This window comes from Ictalurus punctatus, chromosome 15, assembly GCF_001660625.3.
Source record: "Ictalurus punctatus breed USDA103 chromosome 15, Coco_2.0, whole genome shotgun sequence".
NCBI classification, from domain to species: domain Eukaryota; kingdom Metazoa; phylum Chordata; class Actinopteri; order Siluriformes; family Ictaluridae; genus Ictalurus; species Ictalurus punctatus.
In genome coordinates, this window is record NC_030430.2 from 9,841,266 (window position 1) to 9,866,713 (window position 25,448).

Sequence of the window (25,448 nt, forward strand, 5' to 3'; positions counted from 1 at the left end):
CAACCAGAAGTGGGGCATCAGGATGGATTGGGCATGTCCAGAGAGCAGAAGGGATCAGGATCACTGGTATCTCAGGAATAACGTGTAGCTTGACGAAGAGGGAGAGATTATTAGTTATGCTTATTGCCCCGTAATGGTTAAGGACAATGTACTTTCCGTGAGTGCAAGCAGGGACTCCGGCAAGACTAGCTATGACAGCTTAACTAAAAGGGAGAGCCAGAAGGCAACGCAGACATAAGGGTGCCCTGGGACATAAGGCAGCCAGCCAGCCATTCCACCATCAACAAACATGAGTGAACTTGTGAAAGTGGGGAGGTGACAGCATCCAAACATCCCAGTTCACCACAACGCTCTATGCCCATGAGTCCTCTAGATCTGCTCCTTTATCTAAGAAAAACTATTCACAAAAGGCTTGATTAACAAATATTTTTTCAGCCTGGACCTAAACACTGAGTCCTGAATACTAATTGTATGGCTGTTCCATAACTGTGGCCTTTGTAAGAGAAAACTCTTCCCGCTGCTGTAGCCTTCAATATTCGAGGTACCACCAACTAGCCTGCACCTTTTGATTGAAGTAAGCATGGCAGATCAAAAAAGACCAAAAAGTTCACTTGAATACTGTGGAGCGAGACCATTTAGCGCTTTATAGGTCAGTTAAACACCATCTAGCTGAGAGACAGCATTAAGTGCGGGGGAAGAAATTGAGACTACTCACAGGACACTAAACTGAGTTACCGACAATGTAGAGGAAAAAGTGGAAACTTGCTCATTAGTTGCCAGTCTAACACAGGGTGGAACTGATCAACAAGGGCCCGTGTTAGGCTGGTGGTTAATAGACAGACAGGATACAGATACATCCAAGTCCAAAGAAGGAAAGTTTCAGGTAATGCACAGTTTGGTAATCTATTTTTTTTGTTTGTTTAAATAGTAGTAGTAGTAGTACTAGTAGTGAAAGTCCTGAAACATCAGCAGACAAATGGAGATCAGCGGCAGACAAGCATGTCATCATTCACTCAACCTGTAATTTAATCTTACCCATAAAGACTGAGTATTGTATTGTTTTTGCTGTATGACAAGCAAAAGGTGCTTTAAGAGGTGTGCATACTTATAAAAGCAGGTTATTATAAGTTTTTAATTAAAAAAAAAAAACATTTATATTTTTCACATTAAAGATAGAAAAAGTTCTGATAATTTAACTTGGTTTCATATTTTACATTACAAAAAATGTATTATTTTTTGAATTGCAGGGGTTTTTTTTTTAAATAACAAGTTGTTTTGGGTGCCGCAGCACCCAAGACTTTCAGGATTCCTTTAACTGCAACTGTAGCAGCTGCTAATGTCGGAGATGGTATTACTGTTACAATGTAGGGCTGCACGATTATGGCCAAAATTATAATCCCGATTATTTTGATCAATATCGAGATCTCGATTATTTATCACGATTATTAATGGATTTTAGTGACAACATATTTTTAATGCACTTTCACATTTATTAAGTTTTCTCATGCCACAATATAACACACAAGTAGGCATGAGAAAACTTGAGCTGGTCAATTATGACAGAATTTAGGAATATAGTGTGAGCCATGACAAATTAATTTACCTTCTGATAAACTAAATTTAATATTTTCAGTTAATTTTACATACTGTATGCAAAACATAACAACCGTTAACCTGTTCCACCTTGTAAACAAATACTTCAATGTTCAGTGTTTGAAGTCTGCTCCTCTTAAATATATTTAAAGCTACACTATTAGACATTTTCCGCTGTCATGGTTCTGTGCTGGAGTCAGTTCTTGAACCGCTCTGCGTATATTGTGTATATATCTGAATAATCTTATACAGTATCTCACAAACGTGAGTACACACCTCACATTTTTGTAAATATTTGATTATATGTTTTCATGTGACAACACTGAAGAAATGACACTTTGCTACAATGTAAAGTAGTGAGAGTACAGCTTGTGTAACAGTGTGAATTTGCTGTCCCCTCAAAATAACTCAACCCACAGCCATTAATGTCTAAAACGCTGGCAACAAAAGTGAGTACACCCCTAAGTGAAAATGTCCAAATTGGGCCCAAAGTGTCAATATTTTGTGTGGCCACTATTATTTTCCAGCACTGCCTTAACCCTCTTACCCCTTAGTTCCCACAGTATTATGTCCCACAGCCCTATATTCCCCATTGAAACAGCACGCCAACCCTGAGTTCCCAGGCCAAAATTGGCCCCAAAATCAACATTTTAATTTGAACATTTTTAGGCCTTGAAACAACTTATAATAATGTATTTGTGTAACTTTACTTTGAAAATGAAGCAGTTCAGTGTTTCTACTCCACTTAGAGCGCAATTCTTAACTAGAGAAATGATGAAAAATGCTCGCTAAAATCCTTATACTCCTTTAGAAGTACCATACGAGCATCAGCGTGGTCAATGCCTTTGAATAAATTCAAGTAAATAATAAATAAATAAATAAATGCATTTTAGTGCCAAAAGTCAAGTTTCTGGTGATAATCAGACCAGCAGGTAGTATTTTCACGAATGCACAGAAATGGTCCCGTTATGACTCCAGCTCCCTGCGGTGTCAGTCGCACTGGTTGATGCTGAAGATGAAGACGGATCAGGGTCTGAATCAGGAAAGTTTGCGTCTCTATCAGTTTTGGTTTCGGTTTCAACATCGCCTGAACTTTCACTGCTGTCACTATCTAGAATCCTCGCTCTCGCCTGTGTGACTGTGTATGTTTTCTTTTTTTACACCGTTTTAGATGTACTTGTGTTCACTGTAGGTGTAACTTTAGCTGGAACACGATTAGCTTTTCACTTTGGCATTTTTAGTTCACTTCTACTATTACACCAATATTCATGCTTGGATCATCGTAATGCCGGCGTAATAATGTAATCACGTCGTGACATCATGACGTCATCAACCTTCCGGGTTAAAAAATAATTATTAAATAAGTAAGGAATCATAGCAGAGTAATGCCGGTACACCGGCCTTACGGGGATAACGTTTACACTGTAAAGCCTCTATATCGGCCTTACGGGTATTTGCGGGTATTTGGCATAGACGACCAAGCCGGTATATCGTCCATACAGGAATAGATCAAAGACGGGCAAGCCGGTTTTTCGGCCATACGGGGTAAGAGGGTTAATACTCTTGGGCATGGAGTTCACCAGAGCTTCACAGTTTGCCACTGGTGTCCTCTTCCACTCCTCCATGACGACATCACGGAGCTGGTGGATGTTAGAGAGCTTGTGCTCCTCCACCGTCCGTTTGAGGATGTCCCACAGATGCTCAATAGGGTTTAGGTCTGGAGACATACTTGGCCAGTCCATCACCTTCACCTTCAGCTGTGTTTGGGATTGTTATCATGCTGGAATACTGCATACTGATCATGCTTTTCTTCAGTATGTCACACTTCCAGTGACCAGTATGAGGGAGTGTGAGAGAGCGATGACACCTAATTTAACACACCTGCTCCCCACTCACACCTGAGACCTTGTAACACTAACAAGTCACATGACACCGGGGAGGGAAAATGGCTAATTGGGCCCAATTTGGACATTTTCACTTAGGGGTGTACTCACTTTTGTTGCCAGCGTTTTAGACATTAATGGCTGTTTGTTGAGTTATTTTGAGAGGACAGCAAATTTGCACTGTTACACAAGCTGTACACTCACTACTTTACATTGTAGCAAAGAGTCATTTCTTCAGTGTTGTCACATGAAAAGATATTAGTTTAGTACTCTTTAGTACTGACTGGTATCTGATATGTCACTTCTGGACTGATGGTGGCCCATGGTGGCCACTGGAGCACTTGACCCACATCCATTTACTGGCAGTCTGCACAGAAGTGAATGAGTGCTTCACAGTCCCAACCCACCTGGTCAGGTCCTATTCCAGATGATAGAAGAGACAAGAGACAGGAATGGCAGTAGCACACCAAGGCACCTCTTAGCTTTCATGGTCGACTCGCCTACAGGCACTTGTTGAACAGGATGAAGTCCTAGCAGCAGGGGTGCTGGACTGCAGAGTGTTGCAGGCTGCATCCCCTTCTGTTTGTGCTTTCTGTTTCCCCACTTGCATCCATTCTTCCTAGCATCCAAGAAGCCTAAGAGCAAAACATTCAAACTGCATAATACCCAGCATAATCCAGATCTGTCTTAACTCTCTCTCCTGTTCCTGCACCAGTCCTGCCTGCCATCCAGTCCTGGCCTTCTCCATGTACCCTGATATTATCTGCTTCTCCCACCCAGATGACAGGAACTTTCTGACTACCTAGCCATAGAATTAGATCTAGCTGTTTGCTATAATGGGACCAGCAAATGCCAGAGTTTATTATTAGCCTGTGATGCCAACTGTCTGCAGTGGAGCAATTCAACTTACTTGATCTAGAACTAATTTGCTGCATATTTGCAGGTTGTACTGGGGACAGGGCATGGTATTGCAGGGCAGGGTGATGTAATCAATTATCACATTTTTCACTACAAAAAGAAAACATGTGTTTTTTTTTAGATATAAAAAGGTCCCTCTGCAGACACTCTGTGTGCCAGTGAAATGTGTCAAAAGTCATAATGTTTCAAAATGACATAACTAATTAAAGTTCATAAAGAGAAAGAAACAGGAAGTGATTGTGACTGTCTTATTCTTGGCTTCACAGTAGGAGAGGTGAAGGCTCTCTGGACAGGCTTCTCCCATCTGTCAACACAGGTCTTTCACCACGCAAACGAACCACCAGCCAATGCAAATCAGAACCCCCCCTGCTGCGCACAAGCAAGAGAACCATCTATACAGCAGGTCGTCCACCCTGGTACAATGAACATGGCACCCAGTCCAAAGAAGCATTTGTCATTGGTGAGTAGATTAAGACAGTGGTTGTCTATGATGTTTAAATGCATACAGCTTCATTAGATTTGGCTGAATCAGATTTATAAATAAAACAATAAATAGACAAAATGTAAAATTACTAAATAGAGAGGCTTACTTAGACTCTAGAATTCTCTCAAGCAGTCCCTCTCTCAAACAATTACAGTTCCTTTATTCTTTATTACAGGTATGTATTATCCGAATTACTTTGAAATCCCTGCCTGATAATCTTAAGAACATTATGATTAAAGTTATTTTTTTAGCACATTCAGAAACGTCTTTCGTCAAAGTTGCTTGTTAGAGGCCAAAAACAAAGGGATTTCATAACCATTTACCATAAGGTATAGAATTTGTAAGGTCAAATTTGATAAAACTCAAACTCCAATTTCACATGGCTCTACCCACAGGTCTTTGTGGAGGAAGTGCTTCTGGTAAAACAACAGTAGCCCGGAAGATAATTGAAGCTTTGGATGTTCCTTGGGTTGTGCTCCTTTCAATGGACTCCTTTTACAAAGTGAGATGTGTTATGGCTCTATATTCTTTGAAAGCATCTATTGTTGCATGTATACATACAGTAAGTAGTCAACCAGAATGCCTAATACCGTCACATATACTGCCGCCACAAGGCCATGGCGGTAAATACAAACCAGTTACATGTGAAAGTCCTTCGCTAAATTACCACCAGGTGGCACAAAGGGACATGTTTCAAAACGCCTGGAAGTGTGACATGGAGATCAAATAACAGAATAAAGTAGTAGTAATAAAAAATTAACATTATAATATTTTTGTTATTTTGTCAAATAAAAAATCATCAGTGACTGATTTCATGTTATTATTATTTTCAAAGCTTATTAGAACAATGTACTCGAACCGGAACAAAAAAAAGATTTTTTGCTTATCTTTTACTCTCCAACCATGTTTATATGTTATTTAAAAGGTTAATTTCACATATTTCACATATCCTCATGTCTTTCAAAATGTAGTCAGGTTAGTTCAAGCCAAAGAACAAAAAACATGTGAAACAAACTGGTACGGGCAGGCTTGGTACAAAGATGGAAACGGTACAGAGCAGGACCCGTTATCCAATAGGATAAAAAATAGAAAATAAAAGAACCAAGATACGGGTCTGGAGCGAAAAGAGGAGCTCGTACTGGCTGACACATTGCGCTCCGACACATTAACTACTGAGCCAGCCACATGGATAGTGAGCTGCGTGCAAATGTTTTTACAGTGTAGTTATACAGTGAGGGAAAGAAGTATTTGATCCCCTGCTGATTTTGTACATTTACCCACTGACAAAGAAATGATCAGTCTAAAATTTTAATGGTAGGTTTATTTGAACAGTGAGAGACAGAATAACAAGAAAATCCAGAAAAACACATGTCAAAAATGTTATAAATTGATTTGCATTTTAATGAGGGAAATAAGTATTTGACCCCCTCTCAATCAGAAAGATTTCTGGCTCCCAGGTGTCTTTTATACAGGTAACGAGCTGAGATTAGGAGCACACTCTTAAAGGGAGTGCTCCTAATCTCAGTTTGTTACCTGTATAAAAGACACCTGTCCACAGAAGCAATCAATCAATCAGATTCCAAGTTCTCCACCATGGCCAAGACCAAAGAGCTCTCCAAGGATGTCAGGGACAAGATTGTAGACCTACACAAGTCTGGAATGGGCTACAAGACCATTGCCAAGCAGCTTGGTGAGAAGGTGACAACAGTTAGTGCGATTATTCGCAAATGGAAGAAACACAAAAGAACTGTCAATCTCCCTCGGCCTGGGGCTCCATGCAAGATCTCACCTCGTGGAGTTGCAATGATCATGAGAACAGTGAGGAATCAGCCCAGAACTACACGGGAGGATCTTGTCAATGATCTCAAGGCAGCTGGGACCATAGTCACCAAGAAAACAATTGGTAACACACTACGCCGTGAAGGACTGAAATCCTGCAGTGCCCGCAAGGTCCCCCTGCTCAAGAAAGCACATATACATGCCCGTCTGAAGTTTGCCAATGAACATCTGAATGATTCAGAGGACATCTGGGTGAAAGTGTTGTGGTCAGATGAGACCAAAATGGAGCTCTTTGGCATCAACTCAACTCGCCGTATTTGGAAGAGGAGGAATGCTGCCGATGACCCCAAGAACACCATCCCCACCGTCAAACATGGAGGTGGAAACGTTATGCTTTGGGGGTGTTTTTCTGCTAAGGGGAGAGGACAACTTCACCGCATCAAAGGGACGATGGACGGGGCCATGTACCGTCAAATCTTGGGTGAGAACCTCCTTTCCTCAGCCAGGGCATTGAAAATGGGTCGTGGATGGGTATTCCAGCATGACAATGACCCAAAACACACGGCCAAGGCAATAAAGGAGTGGCTCAAGAAGAAGCACATTAAGGTCCTGGAATGGCCTAGCCAGTCTCCAGACCTTAATCCCATAGAAAATCTGTGGAGAGAGCTGAAGGTCGAGTTGCCAAACGTCAGACTCGAAACCTTAATGACTTGGAGAAGATCTGCAAAGAGGAGTTGGAAAAATCCCTCCTGAGATGTGTGCAAACCTGGTGGCCAGCTACAAAAAACGTCTGACCTCTGTGATTGCCAACAAGGGTTTTGCCACCAAGTACTAAGTCATGTTTTGCAGAGGGGTCAAATACATATTTCCCTCATTAAAATGCAAATCAATTTATAACATTTTTGACATGCGTTTTTCTGGATTTTTTTGTTTTTGTTCTGTCTCTCACTGTTCAAATAAATCTACCATTAAAATTATAGACTGATCATTTCTTTGTCAGTGGGCAAACGTACAAAATCAGCAGGAGATCAAATACTTTTTTCCCTCACTGTAAATGAAAATATGAATATGAAATAAACATATATAAATAAAGGGTGGGCTTTGAATTGTGTTTAATTTTAACACCATGTAATTCTTATGTACATTTTGTTAAAGATCCATTCAGTAATCAAATTAGGGGGTGTGCATGTATGTGTTGTTTGGACACATTGTATACAAAGAGATTTGGCTGTAAGACAATTGTTATATTGAAGATAACAATTTGGGGACTCAACAACAAATGAGGAAATTTAATTTAGCAGACGCTATTAAATCGGATTACAAAAAGTTCTTTAACTTGACGCAAAAGGCTGCAGTTTTATTTCTGTGAAGTTGGTAGGCACCCCATGAAATTAAATAATCACCAAAACTATGCTATTCGTTTGTGCTGATTTTTACTGCAAAAATGAACATTTTGTGCTGGTTTCGTGTTTGAGCTATTTTTTTTTTGGCTGTGTGACAGCACTCTCCACCCTATGTCGCTCAAATTGCTCCAAATCTGCACCATTAATTCCTGCCCGGTTTGTGCCGTTTAAACAGTAACTATTTCCATTCCTTAGATATAACAGGAAGGTTTTTGGGAGTCGTGACGTCACTCTCCACCCCATTTTTCTAAATCGCACAAAACCGATGCGATTTGTTTGTGATCGATTTGTGACATTAAAATGAACTTTGTATCTATTTCCCTTCGTTAAAAATAACAAATATACTGTAATTGGGGCAGTGACGTCACACTCCACCCCATGCCATCCAAATCAATGACGTTTTTTTGTGTTCGATTTGTGCCGGTTTAAAAGAAACCCTGTAATTATGATCCATAACCGCAGACGTACCACTTGCCCGCTTTCTCTCCATAGCTCACACACACGCAGAAAAAGAATATGTGTTACATTATTGTGTGACTGATAAATAAAGTAACTGATTATACTACATTTATATTTAAAGCAGCGCAAGGGGAGGATGGATGATAAAATAAAAGGCTAGATCGAGGTATCAGTCACGCGCTACCTCACGCCACAGCATGTGACGATGGTTTGTTTATATCTCCATGGTAATGACCTGGGTATGCACGATTTCTTGTGTATGAGAGAGAAAAGGTATTTACTTGTGAAAAAGTATTGCCCCCATGCTGATTTCTTCTGTTTTTGTGTATATCTCATACAAAAGAGAGTATGAATTTCAACTTATGGACTGATGGCCAGACATTCGCCTTCAGGATTTTTTGGTAGTGAGCAGAATTTATGTTTCCTTCAATTATTGCAAGTTGCCCAGGCCTTAAAGCAGCCAAGTATCCCCACACCATAATACTTCCACCTCCATGCTTGACCATAGGTATGATGTTCTTTTTGTGGAATTCTTCCATGGCTGCCATTTTTGCCCAGTGTCTTCCTGATAGTGGAGTTATAACAGTGACCTTTATTGATGGAAGAGGTCCTTTGATGTTGTCCTTGGGTCTTTTGTGACTTGCTGGATGAGTAGTTGATGTGCTCTTGGAGGAATTTTGAAAGGTCAGCAACTTCTGGGAAGGTTCAGTACTGTGCCAAGTTATTCCATTTGGACATAATGGCTCTCACTGTGGTCCTTTGGAGTCCCAGAACCTTGGAAATAGCTTTGTAAACCTTCCCAGACTGAAGTATTTCAATCACCTTCTTCCTCATCATTTCTGGAATTTATTTCAATTTTGGCTTAGTATGTTACTGGATAAGACCTTTTAACCAACTTCATGTGGTTGAAAACATTCGATTTAAGTGTTGATTTGATTGAAGAGGGTTTGAATCAAGCTTGGTTGTGTCTAGTCCAGCTGAACCCCATTATGAATGCAGTTAAATAGATTTGGGCAATTACTGACAATGGGGGCAAATACATTTTCACACAGGCCCAGTTGGTGCTGGATAACTTTTTTGCTTCAATAAATAACATTATCATTTAAAAACTGCATTTTGTGTTTACTCAGGTTGCCTTGGTTTTATCGTAGATTTAGTTTTAATTACTGAAACAATTGAGTGAAAGATAGACACAAAAACAGAAGAAACAGAATAGGGCATATACCTTTTTTACAGCACTGTACAATGTTCATTTTAATGGTACAAATTGAGCACAAACGAATGTCACCTGTTTTGTGCAATTTAGACAAAATGGAGAGTGATGTCACCACTCCTGAACACATTCTTGTTATATCTATGGAAGGCAAATAGTTAATGTTTGTTTTAATGAAACAGTTTTGTTGTATTAATAACGTATCATATCAAGACAGCAACACATTTTAACTGTGTATTTTTACAACTTTTTCATATATCTGTACCTGTATGTTATATACAGTGTTTTTTGAAAGTTTGTGAACCCTTTAGAATGTTCTACATTTCTACATAAATATAACTTAACATCATCAAATTTTGATACAAGTCCTAAAGATAGATAAAGAGAACCCAATTAAACAAATGAGTCAAAATATGTTATACTTGGATCATTTTCCTCAATAAATAAATGACCAATAGTTCATATCTGTGAATGGCAAAAGTATGTGAACCTTTGCTTTCAGTATTTGCTGTGACCCCCTTGTGCAGCAATAACTGCAACTCAGTGTTTCTGGTCACTGTTGCTCAGTCCTGCACATCGGCTTGGAGGAATTTTAGCCCATTCCCCAGTGCACACACTCTTCAGTTCCTCACATGATCTGCTTGCTTAGGTCTTTCCACAACATTTCTATTGTATTAAGGTCCTGGCCATTCCAAAACATTAACTTTATTCTTCTTCAACCATTCTTTGGTAGAATAACTTGTGTGCTTAGGGTCGTTGTCTTGCTGCATGACCCATTCTTGAAATTCAGTTCATGGACAGATGTCCTGATATTTTCCTTTAGAATTTGCTGGTATAATTTAGAATTTATTGTTCCATCAATTATGTCAAGCCATCCTAGCCCAGATGCAGCAAAACAGGCCCAAAACCATGATACTACCACACCATGTTTCACAGATGGGATAAGGTTCTTATGCAGAACCTTATGGAATGCAGTGTTTTCCTTTCTCAAAACATAACACTTCTCATTTAAACCAAAAATGTCTATTTTGGTTGCATCCATCTACAAAAAGACTTCCATTAGCCTTCTGGCTTCTCCACATGGCCTTTAGCAAACTGCGGAAGGCCAGCAATGTTCTTTTTGGAGAGCAGTGGCTTTCTCCTTGCAACCCTGCCATGCGCACTAGTGGTGTTCAGTGTTCTCCTGATGGTGGACTCATGAACATTAACATTAGCCAATGTGAGAGAGGCCATTAGTTGCTTAGAGGTTACCCTGGGTTCCTTTATGACCTTTTGGACTATTACATGTCTTGCTCTTGGAGTGATCTTTGTTGGTTTACCACTCTGGGGAGGGTACCAATGGTCTCAATTTGTACACAGTCTGTCTGACTCTGGATTGGTGGAGTCCAAACTCTTTAGAGATGGTTTTGTATCCTTTTCCAGCCTGATGAGTCTCAACAGCTCTTTTTATGAGGTCATCAGAAATCTCCTTTGTTCCACAAACATGTTGAGAAGATCAGACTTTGATAGATTCCTGTTCTTTAAATAAAATGGGGTGCTTACTCACACCTGAGTGTGTGCTAGCTACCACTAGCATTAGGTACTAGCACTAGGCTGGAGGGATCTTCCCATCAGTTTTGGAGAAACTGGAGAGAGCTGTTGTAGGTGCTTGTTTAGGAGAGACGTTAAATGGGAGATGTTAAATTGTCTAGATTGCATGGTCTTAACCCAGATCCATCTTACCATTACTCCTATATCCTATCTCAAGCCCCCACAGAACATCACTAATGTCCCTCAACCCACTCCCTTGGATAATACATACAACATAAGTCAGCCTATAGGTATTCTGTCCCTTCCAACATCCCATTCATAAACCCTACCTGGTGCTTTCTCTTTCTGTGCAAGACCTCCTGTCTGCTTAGACTTCCTCTCCATTGTAAAATCCTGCGACACAGCTGATGCTCTCAACTTCATTGAGCAGTGTGAGAATTTCCTTGACATTCTGCATCTACCCAGTGTCGAACTTATGGAACTTAAGGTTACCACTCAGGGCTCTGCGGTAACAATTTATTTTAGGAGCACTTGTGCTTCTAATTACAAAAATTTAGGAGCAGAGTCAAAAATTTAGGATGACGGTTGAATTTTTTAATTTTTAATTTTATTTTTTTTTAAAGAGATGGTAACGTTAATGTGCCACAATATAACGCACAATTAGGCATGAGAAAACTTGAGCTTGTCGATTATGGAATTAGGAACATAGAGTGAGCCATAACCAATTAATTTACCTTCGGATAAACAAAGTTTTAGATTTTCAGTTAATTTTACAGGCTGTATTCAAAAAACAAGAACCGTTAACCTGTTCCACCTTGTAAACAAATACAAAAAACCTCAATGTTCAGTCTTTGAAGTCTGCTCCTCTTAAATATATTTAAAGCTACACTATTAGCCATTTTCCACTGTCATGGTTCTGGGCTGGAGCCAATTTGCGAACTGCTCTGCATATATTGTGTATATATCTAAATAAGCTCATATAGGATGTCATTGGGTACATTCATTTATGTGCCAGATGCAATGGTCTTCATAACTGATGGTCAGATCAGGATTTTTACGACCGATACTGATTTCTTGTTATCTTGATCGACCGATACCGATCCAGAAACCAGTCTTTTTTTTTTGTTTGTTTAAGCTTTAATCCAGAGGTCTATCATAAACAGTTAAATGTAAGCACTCTGCTCATTGTCACTGTTAATTGAATTAAAATATTAGCAATGAGAAATACTGTTGGTTAATTGATAAATTGATTTTGTCTTTTACTTTTTTTTGTTTGTTTGTTTAACAGTTGTTCCTTATAGATTGGTTCCTCCAGCACAGTGTTGACATGTCTGCTGATAATATTGCATTTTTGGGGGATTAAATCAAAACATAAAAACTGGACTTTTCTAGTGATATCTGGCAACCGTGAGCTTAAATTACGTAAATGCGCTGTCTATTAGAGTTGGTGAAGAGAGTGAAGGGAGAGCGGCAACGTACTGTATGTTTGCAGACTGAACAGTTGCTACTCTTGATTATGATTGGTGAGGAATTATTTAATAAAGAAGTTTGAATTAAACTCACCTTGTAGCATTAGCATTATTATTAATTTACTGGCACCTGACACCGCTGTGGCTACACAAGCATGTCACAGTCGCAGGTTCATGTCATTTTGCGTGGTCAATAAAAGATTGCAGTTTGTGAGATCGGCAAGTTGAGAGAAGCAGATGATGTTTTGTGTTACTCTTGTCATCATAATGGCTTCTTTGCAGTATTTGCACACTTGTTCGGTTGACTGAGGTGATGAAAAGTAGTGCGAAAGTAGCTAAGTGCCGTGTAGCTAGATTTTGGAGTTGTAGTTTTTATTCCAATTGTATTATACAACTTCGAACAGGTCACTAAATGACCGCACTGTAGAGCCCTGTCACTATGGTTGAGAAAGACTGTGTGGGAGCAAAAAATTTATTGGCAGAAGGTTGCTTTTCAGAACTCAAAAGATGAGCTGCAAGAAAGCACCTGATTACCGTAGCTCCAGAGACCTTGCTGGGGTGACCATTGCACATCACTCCAGTCTTCTCACTCCTTACTTCAGCTACCACTGACGGTGGGTGGTAGGCTGGTGAAGGCAATCGTGGATACAGGGAGCGCATTCACCTTGATGCAGGGAAACCTGTGGGCTTACCTTAGTGAAGACTTGGCCAATATAGTTATACAAACTCAACATTAGTTCATCATGGCTGATGGAAAGATACATCACTCTAGAGCTAAGTGACCTGTTACATATGATTCGCATGGTTCTTCTTGGACATTGGACACCAACATCGTGGACGACGCTGACATGTCCACTTATCCTGAGTTTGGACTGAAGTCAGAGCAGGGGTGTGTCTTGCATCCATTCCTGCATCACTAATGGTTGGAAATGCCAGTGCCACCAATACCCACTCACCACCAACTAAGTTCAGCTATGACACTCTATTATGCCTTACTTACTTTTTCAAGCAGCACCTGAAATTTCTGGCCCATATTGTCTCTTTACAAGATGTGGAGATTGACCAATCCAAGACCTAATTCATTGCTGACTACCCAGCGACAACGGACCTGAAATCTCTCCAGTGGTTCAATGGATTAGCAGGGTGATGCCAAAAATTTATTTCCGGTTTTATATACCATACAGCCCTTTTGAACTATCTTAAAAAAAACAAGGGTGTTCAATGGAATTGGTCACCAGAGTGCCAGGCCGGCAAAAAAGCACTTTAAAACTCCTCAGTGCTCGCCCAACCCGACCTAACTTTACTAGGGATGCACCGAATGTTCGGCAACCGAAATTATTCGGCCGAAAATAGCAAAAAAAGCATTTTTGGTGTTCCGCCAAATAAATTTGACCGAACAATGACGTGTTTGATGATGTGACTGAATAGCTTAGAAATCAGAGTGAGACGCGCGAATGTCACGACCTCGATGAGTGGGCGCGTGCATGCGCGAGCTACATGCACGACACACGTGCTCTTCGGATGTTTACTTTTTTGTTTCTGTTCCGGAGTATTGTGTCACGTCACGAGACGTAAGGGAGTAGAGTACGGAAGCAGGTAAAGATGTATTAATTTAAGGGCAGGCAGACAAATCCAAATCATAATCCAAAAAACGTAGTCAAGACAGGCAAAGGGACTAAATGAACTAATCTATAGTTTAAACTAACTAAATCTATCACGGGATATAACATTTACAACGTATCTCACTATACTATATCTACTATAATACTCCACGAGGTGTACAGGGACGCGAGCGGTATATATCCCCAATATAATCAGCAGATATAGAATATAGAACAGAATAGAACCATTTTTTGCACTCTTGTCAATGCACTTTTTAATGCACTTTTTTTGTTGTAGGCTACAGAGTGTTACATTCTTTCAGCAGTCAGTTATAGGCCTAATATAGACTATTCAAGGGGGGCTCAAAGATAACCACATCAAAATATTTTTATTTTACTCATTTATTTATTTAAAGTTATATTGTGCCTTGTTGGTAGCCTATGCCTGCTGGAATAAAAAAAAAAGTTCAGTGTATTAATAAATATTTTGAAATTGTAGTTTTTGTAATTGATTTTTTCTTTGAAAAGCAAGACAAAATAGTTAAAAGCATATTTTGACTATTTAATTAATGCAATGGTGAAAAAAATGGCAAAATAAATGGAAAAAATGAAAAAATGCGGAAAAAACGTGTTCGGTTTCGGCTTTCAGCCAAGTTTTTCATTATATTCGGTTTCGGCTTTGGCCAAGAATTTTCATTTCGGTGCATCCCTAAAGTTTACCCTTTCAAGTCTATTCTGATGCCAGTGATCAAACTGGGGGCATTCTGACCCAACAAAAAAGAGGAAGAGAGAGTTTTTGTATTTTGTTTTTTGTATATGTAGAGTTATAGTCTATTGTTTGCCAACTACTCCACCTTAGAGAAAGAATGTTTGACAGGAGTGTGGACAGTAGAAAAGTAGAGACATTTTCTAGAAGAAGTGGAGTTTGATGTCTTCACAGGCACTTGTCTGGCCATTTAACTGCCCAAAAACCTCCACCTGCCACATGAGGTGGACCTTGCAATTGCAACTTTTTAACTTTAGGGTACATTATAGGAAAGGCTGTTGGTTGGCCCTGCACCCTGTCTGACTGTTTCTTACCATCACCACACTGATTTACCATATCAGAAATAGCTCAAGCACAAACAACTAATAACACCGTCATTCAGCTCAGAACCAAGCTGCAAGACTGCCACTTACCAAGGGATCCAATTGGGTTCGAGGGACCACTATGGTGTGCTCTTTTTTGGTAGTTTGGTATCTTTCTTCCAGTACTACATCCACTCAAGTCCCCTAAGGGGCCATCTAGGAAGACTGAAGACAGAGGTGTTAGAGATGTTGGAAGTTGCTTGGTTGCCAGCTGTTCAGAAGGATGTGTGGGAGTATGTCAAACTGTGCACCACCTGCCTGAGGTACAAATTTGAGAACACCAAGCCCTCCTTATACTACCACACACTGAGAGTTTGAACTGTGTATATTTTTTGTAACTAGGGTCTTTCAGAGACAGTCTGGAACGTCTCAGTAGGTTTGAGCATTAAGATTTCCTTTCACTGTAATTATGTGGCCAAGCAAAGATCTGTTCCATTGTGGCAATGCCTCTATGCACAAAGTGAGGTTTATAAAGTTATGATTTCCCAATGTAGGTATGGAAGAACTTGTGTGGCCTGCACAGACATGGTCAATGGGTAGGATATATACTCCAGCAAAAAAAAAAAAAATGTCAAAATGTCCTCTCACATTCAACTACTTTTATTTCCAACAAATTTCTTAGCATGTTTAAATATTTCTATTAACAAAAACATTCAGCAACTGAGACTTAAACTGAACAAGTTTCACAGACATTTGATGAACAGAAATGGAACAATGAGTCCCTGAACAAAGGGGGGGGGGGGGTTCAATATAAATAATAACAGTCTGTATCTGGTGTGGCCACCAGCTGCTTTAAGTACTACAGTGCATCTCATCCTCATGGACTGTACCAGATTGGCCAGTTATTGCTGTGAGAGATGTTAGAATTACTGCAGTCTCTCCATTTACACAGGCTCAAAAGTAAATGGACAGTTGACTGATACGCAGTTTCAAGAACAGCCATGGCCTCTTTCCTCATTATTTCATGATAAATTAAGGAGATATATATATATATATATATATATATATATATATATATATATATATATATATATATATATATATATATACACACACACACAGTTGAGGTCCACAATTTGTACTCAGCCATGACCTCAGATAAAGTCCAGTTCTTCCTTAGGAGCAAATTCCAGATGCTTTGACACATCTGTACAAACAATTGCATGCAATATAAAAATCTTGGTACCACACATATATGGCATTGTTTCCAGAGATTAACAGACTTTGGTCCGAAAGACAGAAAGAACCCCAAGACAACAACAAGGGTACTGGTGAAGGAGATGGAGGCACCAAGTCCAAAGTATGTGCATCCACCATTAAGAGAGTCCTACATTGCCATGGCCTGAAAGGCTGTCATACAAGGAAGAAGTCCCTGTCCTATACTGGCATAAAAAAGGCAGACTAAAGCTTGTAGATGGTGAACCTTTTGGAGGAGTATTCTCTGCTCAGATTAAACAAAAATGATCAGTAATACTTATGGACAAAAAAGGACTAGGCTTTTAATCTGAAGAACACCATCTCAACTGTGAATCATTAGGGTGTGGCAGCATCATGTTGTGGGGGTGTTTTGCTGGAAAAGGAACTGGTGCATTTGAGAAAATGGATGGCATCATGAGGAAGGAGGATTATCTAGAAAAACTTCAAGACATCAGCTACACTTCAAGACATCAGCCAGAAAGTTAAAACTATGTTGCAGCTATATCTTTGAGCAGAACAATTATACTAAGCATGCCTCCAAAGTTATAATAAAATAGCTGAAGGCAACAAAGTGAAAGAACTGAAGTGGCCATCACAAAGCCATGACCAGAATGAGCTCATACAGTTCTGTCAAGAGGAATGAGTAAAAATTCCAGCAAAATATTGTGGAAGGCTATCCAAGCATTTGATTCAAGTTTAAAAGACAATGCCACCAAATACTAACAAGTGTATGTACCATTTATATCCAGAACTTTTAACTCACTGAAAATATGTTACGTTAAATAAACGCTGAAATAAATCTGTCTCTTAGCTATTATTTTGAAATGACCTCTTTTGGAACTAAAGAGGGGAACATGGGGAAAAGCCTTTGCAAGACGACAGTTTGCCAGTGAGCATACAGGCAAAGACCAGGCCTTTTGGAATAATGTGCTGCACAGACGAATCAAAGATAGAGTTGTCTGGCCACAGTAACAGCATACATGTCTGGCGCAGGCCAAAGACAGCTTTTCAGAAGATGCACCTCATACCAACTGTGAAGCATATGCTATGCTTTGAGGTTACTTCACTGGCTCAGGGACTGGACAGCTTGCATTCATTGATTCAACTATGTATTCTACATCATATCAAAGAGTGCTTGAAGATAATGATGCCATCTGTCCAAATGTTGAAGTTGAACCGAAACTGGACCTTTCAACAGGATAATGATCCTAAGCACACTAGCAAATCCACCAAGGAATGGCTCAAGAAGAAGAAATGGAGGGTTATGGAATGGCCTAGTCAAAGCCCATATTTGAATCCCTTTGAAATGTTGTGGGGGAATTTGAAACGGGCAGTGCCTGTGTCATGTATCAGAGAAGGAACTCTGAACTACAGTTCCCAGCAGCCACTGCACCTCTGCATCACTGTCACATGACCACCTGCATCTGAATCTCATTCATGTTAACAAGCACTTGTGTGTGTGTGTGTGTGTGTGTGTGTGTGTGTGTGTGTGTGTACATAGTCCCAGTTTGCACTGCACTCTTTGTCTTGCTTTGATTGTCTTTTGTTGCCATGTTTTGCTCTTGCAGTGCCTATGTATTGTTTTGTGTTTGTTTTCATTTTCATGTGTTCATGGTGTCTTTTGGTGTTTTGTTTTGATAGTATTAAACTTTAAATCTGCACTTGCATCAATCTCCAAATCGTGACAGAAATCAAGACCTCAGTATGGATGCAGCAGATTTTTTTAGGGTTCAAGCTGCCCTTTATGAAAAGGAGAAGCTGAAGTGGGAGAAGGATGGAAAATTCTCCTTCATAAAAACAATAGGGAATAGCTCAACGTGATGTACTCTGTCATGGGAAGCCTTCCAACCAGGCTGGAACTATCTCCCACCCTCCCTCTCCCACTGTCGATCTAGTATAGCCTGCTGTGTCAACGTCCTTCAGCATCCCTGTTCAGCTGAGGACGCCGCTCAGCATCCCTGTTCAGCTGAGGACGCCGCTCAGCATCCCTGTTCAGCTGAGGACGCCGCTCAGCATCCCTGTTCAGCTGAGGACGCCGCTCAGCCTTCCTGTTCAGCTGAAGATGTTGCTCCGCTTTTCTTCCCTGTTCTGCCTCATTCAATTTCTTCAACATTCAAAATCATACCATAAGGTGGTCAATGGGGTTGAGGTCAGGGCTCAGGCCACTTGAGTTCTTCCACATTGGCAAACCATGTCTTGAACCTCATTTTGTGTACATGGGCATGGTCATGATGAAACAGGTTTGGGCCCTTTCCCTTCATTGGAAGTAATGCTACAGCATACAAAGACATTCTAGACAATTGTGTGCTTATACATTGTAGCAACAGTGTGGGGAAGGCCCACATATGGCTGTGATGGTCATGTGCCCAGACACTTTTGGGCATATAGTATACCCTGTGTGTATATATAGAGAAGTATTTTCCAGACTGCTGTCTCCTGATGTCCTTGACCATCTCCTTGGTCTTACTGATGTTCAGCACAAGGTTATTGGCCAGACACCATTGAGCTAGATCATCCACCTGCTTCAAGTAGGCCTGTTCATCATCGTTCATGATCAGACCAATAAAGAACAGCAGGGTTTTCAGGGTGAGTGAAATGGATGTGTAGCCACCCCATTATCCACCTGTGGTTGGCTTGTGAGGAATTTTTGAACCCGTTTGCAGAGCAAGTTCGGCTCTAGAGATCTCCTCTTTATTAATAGTATAGGGGGAACAGTGGTATTGTAAGATGAACTCAGTAGTCAATTAATAGCAGTCTCATAGTTCACCCTCCCTTTGTCTAGATGGGATAACTTGTGCATGGGGTGGGAGTTGGTACTTCTGTTGGGTCTGTAAGTGAACTGGAGCAGGTTAAAAAGCTGAGAACAGAGTAGATGTAGTCCTTTGATAATCTTTTGAATCATCACATATGTCTACAGGGCTAGTGGAAGGTAGTCGTTCAAGCATGACGGTTTGTAGTTCTGAGGCACATGGACAGTGGGGGGCACAGACAGAAATAGAGATGTATTGAAGATGTAGGTCAATACCATGGCAATCTGAAAATGGAGGTCAACACCATGCAAGTGTGTCAGCACAATATTTCATGATGTGGTCACAGGTAGCACCAGGACTAGTAGCCTTAAAGCCATTTAGGCAATCAGTTGTTCAGACAGAGGAGTCCGCTCTCGAGAAGTCAGCCTCTCACTGGGTGGGGTTTTCCTTTATAGTCAATAATTACACGTAGTCTGTTCAATTCAATTCAGTTCATTTTTATTTGTATAGCACTTTTAACAGTGGACATTGTTACAAAGCAGCTTTACAGAAAAACATGAAATTCTGGATATAAATGGTAAATTTATATTCCACACATGCCTAGGGTCACCTTCATTAAAGGGTGAACGTAGTTAGGGGCAGTTAGTTTGTTGCCTAATAAAGTGATGAGTGTATATTGTGTACTGCATGTACCTAGTTAGAGTCATTTTAACCTACTTAATGATCCCTTACTGATTGAATTATGACTGTCTCACTGACTATAGCTGTCATTATCCTGAACTCTTTCATGGTATTAGATTATTTTTGCTGTGTTCTGATCCTACTGTGTTGTGATCTGATTAGGTCCTTTCAGATGAAGAACAGTTGCTAGCTGCAAGCAATGACTATAATTTTGACCACCCAGATGCATTTGACTTCAACCTGCTTGTCTACACACTCCGAAAACTTAAACAGGGCAAGAGTGTGAAGATACCGGTGTATGACTTCACTACACATGGCCGTCAGAAAGAGTGGGTAAGTACATCATACACACATGCACATGTCTCAATCAAACCTTCTCTTTAACAAACACAAATCATGCTGTATATCCTGGAGATTTTTCTGTTCATCTCAGTAAATGGTATGCTATCCATAACCATGTCCCTGACCCTACATGAAAATGCCATTGTTATTCTAATTTGTCTTATCTGATTAATATATTACATGATTGAAATGAAAGATCTCACATTGACACAATATACTGTGCTGTAATTATTTGTCTCTTCTTCTAGAAAACTGTGTATGGTGCCAGTGTCATTATATTTGAAGGAATAATGTCCTTTGCAGATAAGGAGTTGTTGAAGGTATGACTTGTTATAAAATATCAAAATCAGAGTTTTTATTTGCCAACTGCAGGGTGTACATGGGATTCTTTTTGGTGCAGTGTCACACATAGTACATAACAGCACATCCAAATTAAGAGTACAGTGCAGAACAATACAATACAGTGCAATACAAAACAGTACAATATATCTGTACAGAAAGTTTAATTTGATATGTGGACAATTCTGATACAGCAAAAAATGTTAGAGGTTAATAATTATTTCTACAACTGTAATTGAATTTCATAGAAATTGCAGGCACTGCAGGGCCTTCTTGATGATTGGGTCTGTGCTACTGTCCCATCTGAAGTCCTGCTGGATGATGGTGGCCAGGAATTTGTGTGACTCTGCTCTGCTGACTATTGAGTGTTTTTATTGCTATGAAGGTGTGGTGGATGCTTCCTTCTGAAGTCAGTGATCATCTCTACATGTTTAACTCTAAGTTGTTAGCATCACACCATGCCACCAGACCACTCAGTTCTCTTTGATAGGTGGACTGATCATTGTTTGAAGTCCCACCAAGGTGGTACCATCAGCAAACTTGATAGGCTTGATGGAGTCACTCTCAGAAATACAGTCATTGGTGTACAGCGAGTAGAGTTCGAAGAGAGCACACAACCTTGAGAAGCACTGTTGTTGAGGTAGAGTGGGTCTGAAATGTAGTAACACATGATGTGTTACTACTACATTTCAGACCCACTCTGCCTCACCTATCAGTCATTGTGTACTGTTTCCTGTTGGAAAGGAAATTGATGATCCAGTGGCAGACAGATGGAGATGTGTTAAGCTACCTCAGTTTATCTGCATAACATATGCATATACCTGTACATAAAGCAGAACTGAAATCCACAAAGAGGATATGGCCATAGGTGAGAGACCTGTCCAGATACTGCAGTATGTAGTGCAAAGCCACACAGGGGTGGCTGTGGCTCAGGTGGTAGAGTGTGTTGTCCACTAATCGTAGGGTTGGTGGTTCGGTTCCCGGCCCACATGACGCTACATACCGAAGTGTCCTTGGGCAAGATGCTGAACCCCAAGTTGCTCCCAATGGCAAGTTAGTGCCTTGCATGGCAGCCCTGCATTGGTGTGATTGGGTGAATGAGAAACAGTGTAAAGCGCTTTGGATAAAAGTGCTATATAAGTGCAGATCATTCATTCATTTACCATTTATGGCATCGTCCACAAACCTGTTAGCACTCTGTGTGAAATAGAGGGGGTCTTGAAGGGTATCAGTCTTTTGAAGGACTTCATGATTACAGATGCTAAAGCGACTGGTCTGTAATCATTTAACCGTGTTAATGGCTTTAATAAATGCCTTGACACCCATTTTGAAATGATGGAAAACTCACTATACAGTCATGGGGAAAAAAAGAAAGTACATCCTCCTTCAATTCTATTTTTACTTTTCAATTTTCACCAACTTCTATAAACAAACAAATAACCTCAGGTGAAAAAAAAAAACAGATTTCAATATGCAGTAATCTCTTTTTTCCCAAAAAAAATTTAACCAACTTTCAGAAACCAGGTGGAAAAAAATATGCACACCCTTCCTACTTCCACAATCATTAAGGGTGTAATTAGCAGTCAGGTGTTACTCATGAAATGCACAAAATTATTTAATCATCTAGAAGTGTGACTTCCTCCATTAAAGCAGAACTTTTTGCAGTTTGTTGTTCAACAAGCACATTGGCTGTGATTGGTCAGCTGTCCACATACTTTTGGCCTAATAGTGTATATTCAATGCATTGTTACTGGTTGGTTGACCAAACAACTGGTTGGTTGTTTTTGTTTGTTTTTGTTTCAGTTGTTAGACATGAAAATATTCGTGGACACAGATTCTGACATACGACTGGTACGGAGGCTTAGGAGGGACATTTCTGAGCGAGGCCGAGAGATTGAAGGAGTTATCAAACAGTACAACAAATTTGTAAAGCCTGCCTTTGAACAATATATAGAGCCGACCATGAGACTAGCAGATATTGTTGTGCCACGAGGTGGGTGCCCAAGTTTTATCACCTTACAGAGAAAATAACTAATTTTGAATTTGAATCTCACATGAATGAAATGGTAAGATAAACTTCATCACTGAAAGCTAACCACCAATCTTCACACTTCTATAAAATTTATAACTTGCCATGTAACTGGGATTATGTAGATCCTTTTGAATACATACTAGACATAGCAATAAGCACTAATTCTTACATAAACACACCACTAAATCAAACACACATTGTGTGTCTTGTCTCTTCATAGGGGGTGGGAACATGGTGGCTATTGATCTGATTGTTCAGCATGTGCACAGTCAGCTGGAAGAGGTAAGCCAATCCGCCATTAGATTACAGTCAGTCAGCTATTGCAGTTATGTGGTCAACTTTTTCCCTACCCCCAAGTTTAAAATGCAAAATGAAACGTTTATCTTGGCATGTCTTTCTTAATCATATTCTGCATTCATTTTTAATGGCATTTATATTTGCTTGGCTGTGCTAGCATTGCACTAAAATATCATTCTATCTGTAGTCTTTTACCATTTTCATCATATTATCTTCAATAAGCACTTTATATATTGGTAAGGGTAAGAAACTGGAGCCTATCCTGGACAGTAACTGAAACTTAGGATTGAACTTGGGGGCTTTGGATCTGTGAGGTGGCGATGTCACCTGCTGCACCACAGTATTGCCCTACAGATATTTTGGTTAAAATTATTAATTATATTATAAATTTTTGTAAATTACTAGTTTTACATTAAAGTATGTACTTAGCTCTACATTTTTGAACTTTCATTTCCTAAAATTGTTAATCTCTTGAATTTTTCACTGTGCTGTTTGTTGGAAAATAAATCTCAGTAAGGCCACCACAAGTTGCCAGAACAGTATCAGTGCTCTGAAACTATACATTTGGAATAAAACACCACTCTTCTGAAAGACATTTCCTCATTTACTTCTGTGTTAATGTGTATTTGCATCTTGACAGGGGGAGTGGGTTTATGGGTATGCTTGTAGGTTTTATGATCTCACCTGTCTCCCCATGAGCAAATGAAATTCTAGAAACAAGTGTTTCTTATGTTGGGTTCATGATACTGTCATCCATTTGGATGACCGCATCAGTTTCACAGTTTGAAGTCATGATTGAACAAATGTGTAGGAAAAGTAAAATAACTGTTTTTGAAAAAATTAAAAATGGTGGACTCATGAATCAGAAGCAACCCAGCGCTTACAAAACAAAGTTATGCTGGTGTTGCCCTTTATTTATGTTTCTCCAGTGAAACAGAGAGCTCTCCTCCTTTGTTTTGGCTTCTGAGAGTGTTTTCTGTTTCTTGCTGTCTCTTTTCTGTCAATTTTGGTGTTGTTTATGTGACACTGCCCCTTAGTGGACATGCTAATGTTATGTGCAGGTATGACGCACCCTTATGCGAGCGCCCGTGAACTATGCTCAGGCACAGAAGTATAAATCAGCTCTAATACGTTGGACCGAAATCTCCCATAGGTGTTTATTTGGGTTGAGATCTGCTGACTGCAAAACTGAACGCATATTACTTATATAATTTTTATACTCCTCACAAACCATTCAATATTAAAAGTTCTTTAGTAATTGTTGGTGTATACAGTCCCCTCCAAAGGAACAAGGCCAGATCTTTTGTTTTTGCAGTACCCTGAAGACATTTGGGTTTGGGATTTCCTGATATTTACATCTAGATTTACAACTTGGCACCTTTGGTGGAACACCACCCAATTTTTATGTAAGCAAAAGTATTGGAAAAGGTAGTCTTAAAGTAAATAGCACTTACTATTTGGTTGCATAACTTTGCTTGCAGTAATTGCATCAAGCCGGCTGACCTCACCAAACTGAGCATTCCTCTTTCATGATGCTTTTCCAGGCTTGTACCACAGCTTATTTCAGTTGTTGTAATGTATGCTCAGTTGGATTAAGGTCTGGTGATTGAATTGGCCAGTCTAAAACCTTCCACTTTTGTCCCCTGATGAAGTCCTTTGTTGTTGTGGCAGTGTGTTTTGGGTCATTGTCTTGCTGCATAATGAAGTTCCTCCTAATTAGGATTCATCTCCCTTAAATTGGCAGAAGGAATGTTTTTGTAAACTTCAGAATTCATTCTGATGCTACTATCATGAGTTACATCAGAAATATAGATTAGTGACCCTATTCCAGAAGCTGCCATGCAAGCCCAAGCCATGACACTACCTCCTCTGTGCCTGACCAATGAGCTTGAATGTTTTGGACCATGAGCAGATCTTTATTTCTTCAAACTTAGGCCTTTCCATCATTTTGGTAGAGGTTAATCTTGGTTCCAGAAATTTTGGTGCTCCTCTCTTTATTTTATTTGCGAATTCTAATCTGGTGGTTTGGTTTGCTTCTTGGGGTATGGCCTCTATATTTCTGCTCTCAAAATATTCAAATCGTGGATTGTGATACTTTCACCCCTGCACTGTGATGTCACTAACTGGATTTTCTTCATAGCTGTCACAATGTTTGTCATCAACTGCTGTTGTTTTCTTTGGCCGGCCTATTCAATGTCTGGTTGTTAGAACACCAGTAGTTACTTTCTTTTTCCAGACATTCTTAATTGTGTTATTGGCTATGCATAATGTGGGTGCAATGGCTCTGATCGATTTTCCCTCTTTTCTTAGCTACGAAATGGCTTGCTTTTCTCTCATAGACATTTCTGTG

General features: G+C 39.9%; 1 protein-coding gene across 5 annotated transcripts in view; it reads left to right on the top strand.

The window, feature by feature from the left end:
* uckl1b (uridine-cytidine kinase 1-like 1b) overlaps positions 1–25,448 on the top strand; it is a 55,106-nt gene that overhangs the window by 17,490 nt on the left and 12,168 nt on the right. For all 5 annotated transcript variants that reach the window (XR_006983814.2, XM_053686214.1, XM_053686213.1 and 2 more), the window contains exons 2-7: positions 4,661–4,854; positions 5,274–5,380; positions 20,251–20,421; positions 20,679–20,750; positions 22,573–22,762; positions 23,022–23,083. Coding sequence is in view for 4 of the 5 variants with exons in the window: in XM_053686214.1 (XP_053542189.1) it covers positions 4,661–4,854; positions 5,274–5,380; positions 20,251–20,421; positions 20,679–20,750; positions 22,573–22,762; positions 23,022–23,083 (796 nt within the window). In the remaining variant the exon portion in view is untranslated. The remainder of the gene's footprint in view (positions 1–4,660; positions 4,855–5,273; positions 5,381–20,250; positions 20,422–20,678; positions 20,751–22,572; positions 22,763–23,021; positions 23,084–25,448) is intronic.